The sequence below is a fragment of the Scardinius erythrophthalmus genome (assembly GCF_964197995.2).
Source record: "Scardinius erythrophthalmus genome assembly, chromosome: 23".
In the NCBI taxonomy this organism is placed as follows: Eukaryota; Metazoa; Chordata; class Actinopteri; order Cypriniformes; family Leuciscidae; genus Scardinius; species Scardinius erythrophthalmus.
The window spans coordinates 21231732-21249127 of NC_138243.1; the positions used below are offsets into that span (position 1 = coordinate 21231732).

At 37.4% G+C, this 17396-nt stretch overlaps 1 protein-coding gene across 1 annotated transcript; it reads right to left on the minus strand.

Annotated features, from left to right (window-relative positions):
• Positions 1–33: 33 nt before the first annotated feature.
• On the minus strand, positions 34–15795 carry c2cd2 (C2 calcium dependent domain containing 2). The gene is made up of 14 exons (XM_081354408.1): positions 14749–15795; positions 14502–14597; positions 14130–14249; positions 10778–10879; positions 10509–10625; positions 9847–9964; positions 8938–9046; positions 8488–8552; positions 7958–8073; positions 7520–7676; positions 7230–7334; positions 6937–7064; positions 4410–4692; positions 34–2740 (listed from the first exon to the last, which is right to left on the minus strand). The coding sequence occupies exons 1-14, from the start codon at positions 15016–15018 to the stop codon at positions 2511–2513; spliced, it is 2016 nt and encodes a 671-aa protein (XP_081210534.1). The 5' UTR covers positions 15019–15795; the 3' UTR covers positions 34–2510.
• Between the last annotated feature and the right edge of the window lie 1601 nt (positions 15796–17396).

Below are 17396 nucleotides of genomic sequence, written 5' to 3' on the forward strand. Positions count from 1 at the left end.
TTTTGACAGCAAAAACGAATGCAGAAACAAACTGGAGTTTTCAGTCAGTGTTTACTGCTCAAACCAATAGATATGTTAATGAACATAACATAAGCACAGGCTTACATTCATTATGCACAGATATCAAGGTCTTTGTCACTTTTTATAACAGAGCTGTTCAGTTATAATGTCATTTTGTAGGATAACCAGAAAGCTAATCAGCCATAGGTTCCCTCAGGAAGTTCCTTTTGGGTTCGAAAAGAAACAAAAGCTCTGTTTCGCATTACTTGAAAAGACTTTTGCATTAAGCAACACATTATACAAACTCATACATCAAATGTGAAATTTAAAGCTTTATTGATATAACAACAGGATTTCATAAACAAGCATACTTGTGGTAGTTCATAAACTAGCATACTTGTGGTAGTTGTCAACAACATATCCATGTGTGATTTATATTATAGAGCAAAACAAGTCTCTTCAAGTAATGACAGACTTTAATTTAATATCACAAACCACCATTCTTAAAAGCTGACAGAATTCCAGAGGGTTTTAGGACTACAAACGGAAAAGCTTTATGAGTTCTCACTGCACAGGCCATGCAGATGTGTGATCTTAATATTACAGGTAAATGTGTTATAGCGATAAACAGGTTCTCATGGATACAATTATCATTCACGACAACAATTTCTATAGACATTCTGGTTAAGGACACCAGAGTCCAATAGAAAGCACAGATAAGTTAAGTTAATGAGGAGTTCTTCAATGCACATGATTATATTATGATGATACGCATATAAAGAGGACTGATGTGTTTGATTTTATTTAAAGGCTAGATCACCTCTGTACGGCCAAGCAAGCATGACAAAAATAAAATCTTCATTTGCCTCCTTTTTCAATTAAAATGACCTGTTAAGAGATACCACCATATGAAATGTTAACAGCCAGGCTGTAAATGGCAACACACAACAGACAAAATGAAAAAAAAAAAAAAACTAAATAGAACACAGAACAGTAGTCCTCCCGAAATTCAGAGTTAACAGCCAGACTGCTGAGGTTTCTTTCTGGCAACATTCACTATGGACAGGCATTCAGGTTTCTTCTAGATATGCAGCTTGAGTTCAAGTAAATGTCAAATGGAGCCTGTTATTGAATCCCCTTACCACAAATCCACTGCAGTTCCAGAATACAAACTGGTTGGCATTCACAGCCAACATTTCATTACAAGTCAAAGAAAACACCACTCTTGGGAAAATAACTCCTGAATCGTGAACATATATTGAATAGCTAAATTCAAGAGGCTAATCCTCTTGCATTCTGGTCTTTCTCAAACGGGAAAATGCCCTTGCTTAGTGTTAAAAACCTTTGGTACAATTCACACACATCAACTTCTTTAAAATTGTGTGGTATTGTGGAATGGCGGAGAAAAAAAGAAAGAAGAAAAAAATCAATCAGCACATTTGACAATTATACAGTATATTGAATAATGTATGCTTAAAAAGAAAATATTTAAAATAAAATAACCCTAATAATATCTTTTGTTGATATTTTCCCAACTCTGCTTAATATCTAGAAATTAAAAGATGGACAGAAAACCAGACCCGTCTTAAAACGAACATATCAGTGCCGACCCAGAACATTTTAAATGTTATGCTCTGTTAGGAAATGTTTCACTTAACAAATCTGGGGAAATAAGAGTCACTATTCCCAGAGACAATTAGGCTTAAACTGCAGATTAGTCTCCCTATCAAAATAAAAACTCCCATATTCAATTCACATAAAGGCAGAGATCTTTCACATGATTTTGAACAAATCCAGAGCATGTTCACAACCAAACCCCCCAGAATTCGCTGCACATCACTGCAAATGCATTTGGAATGAGTTCTGAGCATATAAAGAAGTGCAAATCAAACGGATGGTTTTCCCTTAGATAGTCAGATAGTCCAGGTTCCATCAGGTCACCAGAGGGTTTCCAGAGGGATAAAGCTTAGGTAAATGGCAAGAAAAGGTTATCCTCAAATCCCACTTTGGTTAAAAGGCCACAAACACAGAGTATCTTTTGCATGATGATCACTGTTTGCATAAGGTTAAACGACTCTTTTGAGTCATTTGGAGCGACGAAGAGAGCCAGTGTTCATTTGGATGCTGTTCTGTAAACTTTCTTGCATAAACACACATTTCACAAGGTGAAAGAGAAAGTGACAAGCCTGTGATGCCTATTTACATGGATGAAGAGATGAAACTAGTGCCATGAAGACAGACTTCATAGAGTAGATCAAGAAAAACCAAGCTAAAGGGTCTGAATGATTTAGAAATTGGAATTCTGAGAATGTGCATGATGTGTTGAGAGGGAGTTGACGAAACAGTGATTGTTGTAACGCAGAGGTTTTGGCAAATACAGCCAAGAAACAAGAAATGACTTGCATAAAAGTTGAGAATGAATGTGAAAATGAGGACGTTAGAAAAAATTAAGAGATGCAAAAACTATTAGTTTCGATGAAGGCCTTCTCTAATGCAACAGAGTGGGCAGTTCACGTGGGAGGTTCTCTCACTGTGCCGTTGGCTTTGCTCTTGCTCTTGGGTAGAAGCTTGTTGTTGATAATGCGCCTGAAGGTGGCCGTCCTCTTTTCCCTGTCGCCCATCATGGCCGCCTCGGGATGCTCCAAGTACTGCAGGTCATTGTGGGACTGGCTCATCCCTGGCTCCTTTCGCTGATGTCGCCGTCTGAAGAATAGCTTGGCACTCTTGTGCAGGAAGCTGCCTACAGGGGGCGCCAAAGAGAGATGAAAATAATCAGCCAAGCTCACTAACATACTTCACTGAGCCAACCCGGAAGTCAAACTCTGATCAACAGGAAGCTAAACCATAAAATTAGTAATCAAATATTCTTTTGGTTTTATTGACTACCATGAAGACACAGAGGATTTCTGGGAATTGTGACGCAATTTGTGTCATTTTCAGCTCTGAAAGATGCTACTGCAATACACTGGCAGCATCAGATGGAAATTAGCTGAAAGAATACAAGCACACTACTAACACAGAGTATGCAAACGTGTTTGAAAGTGCTTGGTTTTAGAATCAAAGCAGCCTAAACCAGTCCACACCAGCTTAGAAGTTCAGGAAGTTTGAACTTCTGGATTTTTATGCTTTTTTGGCCAGGTTATCAGCCGAAACTCTCACTTAGCCAACAATGAAAAGGTTTAATAGCACAAAACAAAAAACAAGAGGTGCCTCCAAAGATTTGAGAAGCCAAACAGCATGTCAAATCTTTCTCCATGTCCAAAATTCACGTTTGAAACCATGTTGATCAAATACAGGGTAATGACTTGCTTATTATCCCGATGGAAGTTTAAAACGCTGGGGCATGGACTAGCTTTTTTTACTAAAAAGGTTTGTTAACAATTTCACAGGGAAGTCTACATAATTTTACTATTATAGACTTCTCAAAAGGTCACTTACTCTTCCAGCAATAAAGTCTGGTTAGCACAGGTTTCCACTTTAAGACAGCAAAGAAAAAAATAAACAAAGTGATAAGGGAGAGGTACAGAGGACAAAAAAGAAAGTGAATGTCATCAAATGTGAGAAGTACAGACAGAAAGACACTAGACAGTGCTGCAACATTCAAACAAAGGTAAGACAGAATTTAGTAGCTCTGTGTTAACTGGCATGCCACTAACAAGACTTGAATTTGGTTGAGATGTTCCTTTAAAAAAAAAAAAAAAATCAGTCTTTTTTTTTAAGGTTGTTTACATTAAGTGACGGAATAAATGGCTACTTTACTCTCTGGCTTAAGGGACATTAGTTTAGGATTCAGATCATCTTTTTAGAATAATTAATTCTAGAATAATAAATATTGTAGTTACAACTTCATGGGGCAAAATACCACCAATTTACTTGATACACTACCTATATAATAGCACAAGGGTTCCCAAACCTTTCCATTCCAGGACCATGCAAATGTAGCTGCAGCCAATTGACTTTGTGTGACCCACTCTGTGACCACAGTTTGAAAACCCCTGCACTATACACGACTGTTACATTTAAGAAATTAATACTTTTGTTCCAACAAGCATGCATTAAGTAAAGGTATTTGTTACAAAAAAAATCTTGTTCTAATTAAATTCTGTTCTTTTGAACTTTCTATTAAACAAAAGATCCTGATAAAATGTATCCGCGTGATCAAATAGAGACTTCTTTCAAAAACATAAAACAATCTTAACGATTCTCAAACATTTGAATGGTAGTGTAAATGCATGCCATTGACCTTGTGGTTCACATGCAGACCTGTGATCAGATTTATGACTCTAGTTAAGCACTTTATGTAGTTTGAAGGTGTAAACTGGTTAAATAGAAACCCCAAACCCAGCTCAGCATAATTCTGAATGTTGTTGTTCTTCATACACATAAAGCTCAAAGTCCATTCCCCTCACCTTTTCCTTTTTTGGAACCCGTTTCAGAGGTACAGAGGGACAGAGAGGACTTATCCGCATCTGGGTCCTCTCCAGCCTGACTCTCCCAGTCCTCCACATGATCTGTGCCATTCGCACCCACCAGAGACTCTGTTGGTTCGAGAAAGCTGGGTTCTGCCACGGTTTCCGAGGGTAATGCTGCTGCTTCGCTGCTGGTGCCCTCAGATGCTCCGGACATAGAAGCGTCCATTGCAGCTGCATATCCTGCCATCAAAGTCATCTCCTCATCCTGTGTTAGAGGGGCCTAGAGAGCAGGTTAATAGCAAAGCTTCAATTAGAAACTAACAATTAAAGCCAAAGAACTTGCTTTATGATGTAACATTTGGCGCTTTTCCACTGCATGGTACGGCTCGGTACGGTTCGACTCGGCGCGGAACGGTTCGGCTCGCTTCGCTTTTCCACTGCGTGGCACGACTCGACTCGTTACGGCACGGTTCGGCTCGCTTTAGCTCGTTTGCTTTTCCACTGCAGTTAGTACCGCTTCAAAGTGGGTGGGACTGATCGTTATATAGTTGCCGTCTCTACTACCATGACATCATATTAAATGCGAATTTTTCATTACGTGTTTCCCCATCCATTCCTCGGCAACTGACGGGAGGAAAGTCTGCACCTCGTCCACTGACCACAATTCAGCCATTTCTTTTTTTGAAGTTTATACTCTTTTTTTTGAAGCAAATACTTTTAAAACAGGTTGGCTGTTGTCTACTGGCTATTTAAATCTAGCGGGTTTAGTGTCTCGTGTTGTAAATACAATGACGCTGGTAGAGATGATTCTGTCTGACCAATCGGTGATCTGCAGTGTTTTCACGTCACATTTTAGTATCGGTACGGTACGCTTGGAACCTCAACAGAGGTGGTACCATTTAAAGGCACACTATGCAGCTTTCCGTTTTTGTCAAACAGCGACCCCTAGAGTCGATGTGGAGTACTTTACTGTTACTGTCGTAAATACCACTCGTGCAGAGCCGTCTCTGCACTCACGGCCTGATCCCTTCCGCCCTCTATACTGGTACCTGTTCAATAGGATGGAAGCTGTAATGAGTGGAAATAAGGTGTGGCCCCTTTAAGAGCTGCGCGCGCCCTGTTGAACTGTCGTCGGCAGTCTGTGTTGTATCATGTGCACCTCGAACACCCGTGTGCGGGTTATTTCAGTTTGATGCTCATTCTTATCCTACTTTTGTTTATCAAGTAAAGATGTGGATGGTAGAACGGGTGACAGACAGTTACACAAGTTCGACTGGGGAATAAAGTGCAAGTTGTGAGATGCCAATCGCCTCCGTGAGTCTGTCTGGCTCTCGGTAATAACTTCATCTGTGAGCTATCCCTATTTCTCCTCCTGACAGAACGCGTTACAAAGCGTCGGACATCGAACAGGCACAGATAACCTCTGAAGATGTCTACTAGTCCATCAACAAGAACGATATTTACTCGAGTCTGACTCCTTGCTCGGTCAGTCTGCCGTTTCCTTTCTTTCGTCCTCCGACAAAGCTTTCCTAGCTTTGTGTGCAGTGCCGTAAAGCAATTTGTTACATCGCGAGACCTGATATCACGCGATACTTCCTGACACGACCCGCCGGCCCAAAGTTGCAAGGGTGGTTTTTCCGCTCACAGGCGCTCAGGGGATGCGCGACGACCACCATTCAACCCGAAACAAGTCATATAACTATTCCAATGACTCCGAAGCTGTTCGGTTAAGGTAAAAAAGTTACTTAGTGCACCTTTAAAGCAAGTCGAAGCGAGCCGTACCGTACCGTACCATGCAGTGGAAATGCGCCATAAGTGAGCCGTACTGAACCGAGCCGTACCGTACCATGCAGTGGAAAAGCGCCAATTGTGACTAGGGCAAGGTATCACTAACTATTTGTAAATACAGCTCAAAAAAAATTATTCTGGCCGATACAGACAATTTTGTACTATTTTGTAAAAAATATCTTAAAATCAAAATCAGTTGTTTTAAATTCTTCGAGTGAATTCAGGCATCACAACATTATGATGTAAAAAGATCTAAAAAGATTGATAGATGTCCCAAAAATGACAAACTACAAACATTTTATTTTTGAAGTCTTAGGAAATGCTTGCTGTGTTTTGTGTGGTTTCATGGGTTGATAATCTTGACCTAGGATTAGAAGGATTATCCAATTTTGAAAAAAATTAATTTGTACAATTTTGTATAAATAAATCAAAATCAAATCAATTTGTTTTAATGCTACAAGTGAATTTGGGAATCACAACATTATAAATGTACAAAATAAAAAATATATATTCAGCTTGAGATTTGCTAAATATTGCATTTAACAAATTTATTAAAATTATTAGTGTTTAAAAAAAACATTTAAGTAAGCGTTTGATGACACCAATGGTAATATAAATGTAAAAATAAGGGAAATGAGCACGCACAGAAAAAAGTAAACAAAAGTGATATGGTACCAATATAGTGTACATCCCTACTAGATACGCATATATGTGGGCAAGTAGTCTTTTTCTGTACCTTGGTTACTCCTGAGATGATGATGGTGCTCTTTTTGACAGGAGATTTGAGCTTCTGTTTTGCCGACTCATGGAGCTGTCTGATGGCAGCCTCGGCTACAGGGTCGGTCCCATTTAGCATCAATAACTCTGTGCAGGAAAGAGAGAAAAAGTGTGTACAAATGCTGAATGTAACCTATTACTAATGTGTATTTTGCATTCATGCTTGCTCCGGGATAGCTAATGAGCACTTGCGGTGCAGAAATAAAAGGAAATGCATTCAGCCACTGAAGTCAACAAGCTTGGAAATCTCACCTGTATCCGATGATGACAGGGCTTTGCTAACTTTGGCTCCGAGTATTGACTGCTGCTCTGACACCCTTCTCTCCGCCAGCTTATTTTTAGAGGGTGATTTGGATTCTGTAAGAGGGATTTTTAAAAACACAAAAATCATATTAGAGATTTTGATTTAGTGGTTTAGGAGAATGACATAACAATTGTAGCATTTTTATATTTAACTTTAATAACAAATCCACAAATAACACCCCCACTATTTTGCTTCCCTCAAAAATTAACAACTGAATCAAAGGTCAAATGAAAGGTACCAGGTTGCAAAGGTCGTCCTGGTTTACTCCTCACAGCAGTGACAGTGGTGACAACGGTGCCACAGGGCATCACAGTGCGGTCCATCTCCACTCTCTTAGTAGGGGCCGGAGTGGGCGTCTGCCAGCTCCGCACCTCGCTGGGCTCCAGGTAGGTGAACTACACAGACAGCATGAAGAGGTAACGTCAGGTTTCATTCATTCAGGTTGGTAAACAAATATTCAGTGTGCCATAATTAATTTTCCAAACGAAACGGAATGAAACTATAGTTTAGGCTCACTTATAGTTCTTTCTGCATATTAAAATAGGGCATTTTAATTCACTTCAGAGTTTCAGGCCAATGTACACAAAAATACATAGAGACATTTCTATGAGAATTAGATCTAAAATGAGATCAAAGTCTCATTATGACATATTGATGATATTTGATATATATTTACCTCAGTAGTTAGTGATCCGGTTATATGATCTTTGTTCATGAGTGAAAAAGTCTGTTGACCTTTGGGGTGTTTCTTCACTAGATCAAAAGGCACAGATACCTGACCTAACAAACCACCTGGGAGGAGAACAGAGAGTGATACCCTGAACAAATCAAATTAATGCACATTATTTAATCAATGTGTTTGCCTAGGAAGGCAAAAGTGACACTGAATAAACAGACAAACACATTTCACACAAGCGCATCTGGCCTGTTAGAAATCAGGGTGAAAGGCCAATGACATGAGGTAATGGTCACATGTCTGTTAGCAGAGTTCAAATCATAATGTTACCACAGTATCCTTCTATTAGCTCAATAAATATATCACTTTCACCTCATTTTGAGAATATTTCATGATTTAGAGAAACAGATGACAGAGAGTAGATTAAAATTCACAGATGACCTTCAAGCTTCTGCAGACCCAGATTAATGGATATCACTATTCTGTTTTTATGCAGTTAAGCCGGTTTATTTTCGGTCATGTGGACTTACTCTCCTGAGGTTTGCCGTTATCCACGACCTGGATGTTCAGCTCCTTTGATCGGGCGCTAAGCTCACTGCAAAACCATACAGAGACAGGAGATAATATAAATCATACGGCATTCCTATCTAAAAAGATTGAAAGATGCCCCAAAAATACCAATCATTTTATTTTTAAAGTCTTAGGAAATGGTTGCTGGTTTTTAATTTTGTGTGGATTTGTGAGTTGACAATCTTGACCAAGCTTTTGAAGGTTTCCAATTTTGAAAAATGTTAAAATAATAATAATAGAAATAATTACATTATTTCCCTTTCATGTCGCCACCTCCTCTCTCAGTAATTTCTTGTCCTATCTCTATTGTACTTTTCTATAACAGTGGCAAAAGGTTAAAACAGATTCTTTTTTTCAATGGGTATAAATGAAGTTGGCAGGAGCAGCTGGGGAGGTGGACCTGAACTCACAATATGAAGGGCTGATCCCAGGCCGGGTTGGATGTGTTAGTCAAGACTGAACTGGTGACCTTCTGAGGAGGATCATCCAACTGGAGGATACACTGGGGATTCATGCCGCCTGACAGCAGAACAGAAACAGTTTTTATCTTCAAGCACAAGCAATACCACTCCGAAAGTAGACTCATTTGCTAATGTACATGTACCCCATTCAAATAAAACCAGATATGCCAAAAGACAAAGAGAAGAGATCTAGTAGTGTTTGAGCTAAATTACTGACTAATGCAGAGAACACTCTTTGTCAAAATGAATTATGCATAAAACGGATGAGCTGCCAGTTGTCTCCATTAAGTGCTTGCGAGGCTGTAATAGTGACTTGGCTGGAGAGCAGTGGGACAATTAGACCACTTCCGAAAATGATTTCCGAACAGAAGGGACATCCTGATTGAGGGAAACACAGGCGGTTAACTCAAGAAGTCGTGGGGGCGGTGCTTTTTGGTAAGTGCTGCCTGCACTTTGTGCCCACAACAAAATTCCATCCAAATTATTGGCTTTATTTCTTCGATCCAAGCAATATAAAAACATTAGCTGAGGTCTGTGGTATATCTGAGGTCCATTTAATACATAACGAGACCAATGGGATTTCAAGGATGTAAATGCATATGACCATATAAATGGCCCATCATAAACAGCTACCTGTGATTAAGAGGCACATAATAAAAAAAAAGGTGATACTTAATTGTTACAAAATTGTTTTTTTCAAATGCTGAAGAGCATGTTTAAACCAATATACATCATGTTGCATTTTATTGAATATTGTATAAATCTGCAAAAATTAGTTGGCTAAATATTAAACAACTGAAAGGACATGCATTCTTGATTAATATGTGTGTGCGATGCACCACTCTTTTGGTCACTGACCTGCAGCACCATTCTCCTGTTTGCATGTGACCCGGATGTTCTTCACTAATAGTTTCCATTCATGCGCTCGCGGGGGCTTTGGGGGTGAGGTCGCCTGCAAGGTCTTGTTCCTTACTTCCTGTTGAAGAGGACAGAGGAAATAAAACATTATCACTCATAACATCAACAGCAACATCCTTTTCTGTGTTTTTCTCTCCATTCTGAGAAAACTCCAAAGTTATATAATTCTCTGAATATTATGACATTTATCAGATCATAAATTCAAGGCCTTAAAGGGATAGTTCACCCAAAAATGAAATTACTCATCCTCAAGTTGTTCCAAACCCTTATGAATTTCTTTCTTCTGCTGAAAACAAAATTTCTTCAAGAATATGGGTAACCAAACAATTGATGAGACCCACTGACTTCCATAGTATGGAAAAAAAATCTATGGAAGTCAATGGGGCCCCATCACCTGTTTGATTACCCATGTTCTTCAAAATATCTTCTTTTGTGTTAAGCAGAAGAAAGACATTTATACAGGACATTTATATTTGGAACAACTTAATAGGGTTTTAAAACTCTTATGCGGTTGAACTTGAAATTATGTGAAGCTTTTTAGAGAGGATTAAGAACTAATGATGATACGATAAACACTTAATGACATTTGCGCAGGGTTGTACCTGGATTTCTGCAGACTCTGCAGGTCGGCTGCTCAGAGTTACAAATGCTTGAGCTCCATTCAAGACCTGCCTGAGCCTGTCGCTCACAGCCGCTTCACTTAGACTCTCATAATCTCCCTGAAACACACACAGAGTCATGCCATGTGCTTTCCGAAAAAATAAGCAGAAGTTACCCCTTAAAAACTACTGAGATTTACAAATGACAGACAATGAGAACTGTACTTAATCATGATCTTTTCTTTCTTGAGTGGCCTGATGAGTGAATATACCTGCGCAAAACTTGGCGTCAGCTGCAAATCTACAGAGTCCAGGTGAAGCACCCTCCAGGAAATCTCCACCTCCCTGTTCACCTCTTTCATCTGTAGGGCCAGCTGTGACAACAATAGACACACAAACGTTACTTATAACCACAGACACAAAGCAAGGGGTGATTTGAGCAATAAGTCATGAGACTGTACAAAATTGTAAAGCCTAAAACCTCTTTAAACATGGTTTAATATAAGGTCTCAATTGTTTTGTTGCTTTTAAAAGTTCACGAAACAGAAAACATAGTTAAAATTAAAATGTCAACCATCATGTTAGCTTCTATTTATTTTATTTATTAGGAATTTTTTGGCATTTATTTTTGCATTAAATGATGGATATAAACTTAACCTATTTATATGTAAAGCGTATCTAAAGTTTTGGTCAGTAAGATAATAATACAGTAAAACAGTAATATTGAGAATATTATAACATAAAATAACTTTATTTAAATGTTTTTTTAAAATGTAGTTTATTCCTGTGATGGCTAGAATGGCTCCAATCTTCAGTGTCACATGATTCTTCAGAAATCATTATATGCTGCTTTGGTACTCAAGAAACATTTATTATTATTATCCATGCTTAAAGCAATTGTGGAAACTGCAATACATTTTTTTTCAGGATTACTTAACAGGAAACTCCAAGAAACAGCATTTATTTGAAATTGAAATCTTTTGTAAATATAAAATAAATACCTTATGGCTATTTACCATTGTCAGCTTAGATTGAATCAAACTACTGTGCAATCACAAGTATGTGTATGAATATTATTGATTTAAGAAAAATGCTGCTTGAAAAACCAACTGAAATAAACAAATGACCAAATATCAGCTATAAATTAAACAATAAATGCTGCTGCTTCAATTCAGCAAGGCAAAAACACACAGCGACCTACAACAGAATAACCTAACACTGCCTACTTCAAACTCACAATAAACAAAGGGTCCAGAGCATTCTCATATTCACAACGGCTCATTGAGCCGCAGGGCCCACAGTACATAGAGGAATGGGCTGTCATGTCCAAGCACGACTGCTTTACATTTCTGGAGAATGAACTTGGATGAAACGAGGAGGAAAAAATGACAGGACGCCAAATTCCTTTGCAGTGCTCTCAAGTTCATTCCTAAATCATAATAGTCTGAAGAGACAGCAAATACTAACCAGTTACTATTAGCTTACAGTAAGATTTATATAATCAGGAAATGCTTCAATCGAACTACTTCAATCTTAGCCTGAAAATATATTTGCTTACGGTGCTTGTAACCTTGCCAAGAGTTGGACCGCATGGAGTTAAAATAAATGGGTTATTCCACAACCTTGTATACGGCTGTGGGGTCTAGAGTGCAATGACCTCTAGAACAGAAACAAAAGCCCTAAATATACTGTTATTCAGCCTGCAAAGCCATTCTAACAAGAGCTGGGAGCTTTCCAGTAACCGGCCTTGACCAGCAGGGGAAACAGACAGAAAATATGCAATAGCCATATGGATTCCCCCAGAAAGAGGCTGAAAAGACAAACAGAAAATAAACGCAAACACTCCTGAACATACAAGCATTCTGTATGTACATTTGGCACATGCCCGTAATTCTATTTTCAATCTAGCACTTGGCTTAATCCTCTTAAACAAAAACTGCCTACTACTACAGAATACCATAGATCCGATGCGGATTGTGGAGACATACGAGGAAAATGAAAGATTTTACAACACGTTAAATGTTTAGCCACTCAATGCACTTAAAGCTAAAACGGGATCAGCACAACAATGAGTCGTCGAGTAACTTACTGGTTTAAAAATAGCTGTAATTCAATTGAGCAAAGCTGGTGTGAGCTCTTAAACACAATGTATTGTCAACTACGGCAGAACAGCAGTTCTGCAGAAAAGCTGCAGCTCTGCACACTGAAATTGTGATATACAGTTTTTTTATTTTTTTGTAGTGCAATATAAAAATAACTTTTCAAGAGGTACAAGCTTTTCCATGAATAATTCTGGGCAGGATGTACTAGTTTAAGTGCACATGCTCTTTCCTGAGGCAGAGACATATTAACGGTGATTAAAATAAAGGCAGGACACTGAGCCAGTGCTCGCGACTGAGGCACTTAATCTGATTCCCGTGGCGAATAAAATGGCAGAGTGAGTCACGCCCTATAAATCAAAAGCATGCAGGATCGTGCATGAGAACATAGGACGTCCCATTCAAGGGCAAATGTGTTTATTCCTCATTCCATATAGGTCTAATAGGACTGTACACAAATGGAGCAGTGTTGTCAGGGTTAACTAAAACTATTAAAAATGACAAAAGAAGATCCGCACACAAAAAATACGCTAAAAAGCTCACATGAATTTATTGCCCAGAGGACACAAATAAAGTTGCGCAAAACGTTTCCGGTTCAACCCTTCATCAGTGCCATGCGTTTCCAAACATACAACTGCGCTCATTTACAAGCTTATTACCGTAATCATTCAAATACAGTGGAAACTGACTTTGCTAAAATTATTTAATATTTAAGCTGAAATAAATATTAGATGAAAAACTTAAATGAAAATTACAAGCATTTACTTGGCAACTAAATGATATAAATAAGTTTAAGCTGATGTACTAAAATTACTAAAACTGAAATAAAAATAACAAAAATTAAAGCTATAATGAAATATTAAATAATGAATAAAAATCACAAAAGCACATAACAAAACGAGCAACTGAAACTAAAATGAAAATGTAAAAATGGTACATAAATAACAGAGGGGTTGAAGTCTGAGAACACTAATGGAAACATTGCTTTTTGTGCATTGCTTTAATTCTACCATTTCTTTTGTATATCCAAGAGAAAACTGGCCTTTTGTTCAAACAGTTCATATGATTAGTGACATAAAAACCAAGCAGAATCTGAAAAATGTACTATTAATTTTACACCATAACACTTACTATTTTAAAGGTTTCAAAATACTAAAACTTTATTACTTGCTTTAGAACAGAATTAATTTCCCCTTAAGACTCATTTCCCTCTTCACTCAAACTGAATGTACAGTTAAATTAAGCATAGTGTTGATTTATCCCCATGTGATTAAAATAACTATTTACTTTGATGACAAAACACGTGACAGGCTTTCCTAGAAGCACACAGAATGAGACGCTTGTCTGCTCCATGGGAATGTTTTAAAAAAAACTGGTTCATCCTCCAAACCAAATGCCAATATCTCTGGAAGCATTCAAAGAATGACTGTCTTGTTTGACAATTTGTTATACAGATGCCAAAGCCTGATGTTTACTCAACCATCCTCAAGTGACTTTAAAGAGCAGAATAAACACTCGTTTTTACCTGCAGACGAAGTGGAGATATTTTCACACTGTATCTCAGGGGGGTTTCTGAAGATGCTGAGCTCGGTAAAGCACTGACCGAAAACTGCAGTTTGTTCCCAACCACCTGACACAGGACATCCTGCAAAAAGAAACCAACTATGACTAAAACTAGGTGGAAACTTGAAATATCCTGACATTTTAACAGTCATAACACTGCTAATAACTTTTCTGAATCAACAAACAGCGGTGCATGTCAAAAGGAGAAGTCTTATATCATACTCATATCCCTATTTTGATTAGACACATGCAAACCTAAATACAGGCAAGCATGGAGATCCACAATATAGGTTAGTGTATATAAACATTCGAAGCGTGCCCTCATTGCCCTTACCTTTTGACCGGCTGTTTTTGTAAAGCTTGAAATCTGGTCCAAGGCCAGTTCTGATGACTGGACACCATCATCTTCAAAGGTCAGCTTAATCCCACTCTAATAAGTGGAACGAAATACCAAAGTAATACAACAAGCAAAAAAAAACAAAAAGACCACAACAATCTCTTTTTTTAAGGAAATCATGTGCAATTTTAAAGACTAACAATATAAATATAGAGAGATATATATAACTGAATTACAAACCAACCTGTGATCTACGAGCTTCCTCATTAAGGCCCCTAAACCAGGCTCTTCTCCACTGACTCTTCCAGCTTTTCAGAGACAGCACCCAGCATAAAATCCCATCAGCTTCCTCTGAATCCACATGACTGAGAGGTGTTTTCCCAGCAGGGGGTTCGTTGGAAAAATACAGCACCAAGTATATGATCAAAGTGACAACAGAGGCCAGAAAGAGAGTGACCATGCAGAGCCACTGCCAGTCTCCCACCCCGGAGAAAACACCCTCCATAGACGACATGATCACCGAGCCATTCTCTTAAACCCTTAACATGTTTACCCTCAGCTCTGCTCCTCACCCTTCCGCATCCCAACACAATAACGACACTTTCCTTCCTAGAATTGACTAATAAAACACCTTCACAAAACAGCAAAAATGAAAGTTCACGAACGGAGGGTGGGTGGAAACACGAGACCGGTGGATTGAGGCTCGTAAATCTCACTTCAACCAGCACGATAAACAAAATACAATTATTAAATGTGATATTTATAATATTAGAGCATCTGTACAACTACTTACACACTAAGTAACATTTTTAACATCCTTTAGTCACAGAAAACCGAGTGTGAATTTATCTGCGAGGCGTTTAACAGTGTTATCGGACACAAACAGATATTTTTTTTAATTACAGGTTTAAAACAAATATTATTAATATTATACATTAAAGACATCGGTTGGACTATTATTTGCTATTTGAAGACATCTCTAAATAATGAAATCATTAGATCCGGAGTAACGTTACTCGACATGAAAAAAAAAAGTTCCTGAAAATCCCCCCGGTGTTGATGAGCCACGTTACCAATCACATTAGCCGAGCAGAAAACAAAAAAAGAGTTTAAAAAGTGAAATTAAGTGCAGTCCTCATCTTCTATAACGTGATTGATCATCCTCCTGTGCGTGTTAGAAGAGAGATAGAAAGAGAGAGGATGTGTGTAACACACACCTCTGATTTCAAGGATTATTAGCTTTGCGTTGAGGTTCAGGACACAGAACAGCAGCACCGTCACCAGACGAGACAAAATAAAAGTCCCTACTGCAGTTTTCAAAATAATTCAAATATAATAAAATTAAATTAAATTGCCTTAAATAAATATATTGACAAAAAATATATAAGTTTATAAGTTCGAATAGTTTTCTTTATATCATCATATGGGGAATTTATGCTTAGCAGAAAAAAAGACAAAGGACTCTAGAATCTTGTGACATTTCTTTACACACCATTTAAACAATGGGCGTTTCTTTGTTTATATGGGATTTTTTTTTTTGCAGTTTGAATATATATATTCAAACAAACTGTATATAATATATATATAATTTTTTTTTTTTAGTTGTGTGTTTAAATGGAATTAGTCCTAACTTAATTTCCCAAAGTAGCAATTAACGTAGTTTGACTATTTTTTAATCAGATTTTTTTTCCCTAAAGTTGATTCACTATTTATTCTTAAACTGTTTAATGGTTTAATTTTTTTTTTATTATCTTTAGCCATCCTTTCGATCCAAGATCGTTCGCCTGTTTATGCTACAGTTGAGTAAAAATATGAATCTGTAAATCATAATAATGAGATAACTAACGTTAAAATTAAATATAAATTATAATCTCATAATCATTTAGTCTCATTTTATTGAGAAAATGTTTTACTATATCATAACAATTAGAATTTTCCCCGTAAATTATGTCAAAATAATGTGAAATGTTCAGATAGTTAGGAGTTAATGTGTTATAATATTTAGGTGGAAAATCTCATTATTATGTAAAAGTTTCTCATCATAATGACTTACAGATTCATTTATTTACTCTCAACTGTGTCGGGAACGGGCTTATAGTATCAAACGATACTGATGCTTATAGTATATGTAATATTTTGTTATTTCTGAGGTAAAGCATTATTCATTACTAACATTAAACCAAACTGCAATTATTTTGTTTTGTCGCATATTTGCGCGGAGGGAGAAAGCAGAAGGAGAAATAGTGCGTGTCAATCACAATGTTTTGCTAACAAATTAGATTCTCACTTTAAAGTTTATGAGGTCTATTTATAAAGTCTAAACAAAACATAAAATCACTAATTGAAATACTTCGAATCGATTTTAATGAAATGAAACATCTGAAATGTCGACATTTCTAGATTCATCCAATAGTATCCATCCGCCGTTTCCCAACGTCCAATAGAATCAAGAACGAGTGAAGCGCGTGTTATACATTACAGAATATCGAAGTAACTTTACTTCTTTAAAAACTCATTTTAAATTAGCGAAAGTCAACTAAACTCTTCCCGAACTGGTAAATTATAGTGCGATAAATATGAATATTCAGATTACATGAGCTTTGTCTAATTTTGTCCGCTTGCTAGCATAGATGTACGTTGATTACATTTAAAACTTAACGTTACGTTTGAGTATAACAGAAGTCAGTAAAGAGAACTTCGCTGGTTATTTCTTGTTTATCAGGGTTTTTTTTTTTTTTTTTTACTTTCTGACTACAACTGTAATTAGTCAGTAAACAATGTTTAGCAAACATGTGTTAATCTCTCGTTAGGTTAGGTTTCTATGCTAAAACTATTCAACCTAGTAATTTAGGCCTAAATGATGGTTCACAGGTGAGGAAGAAGAAACCTCTG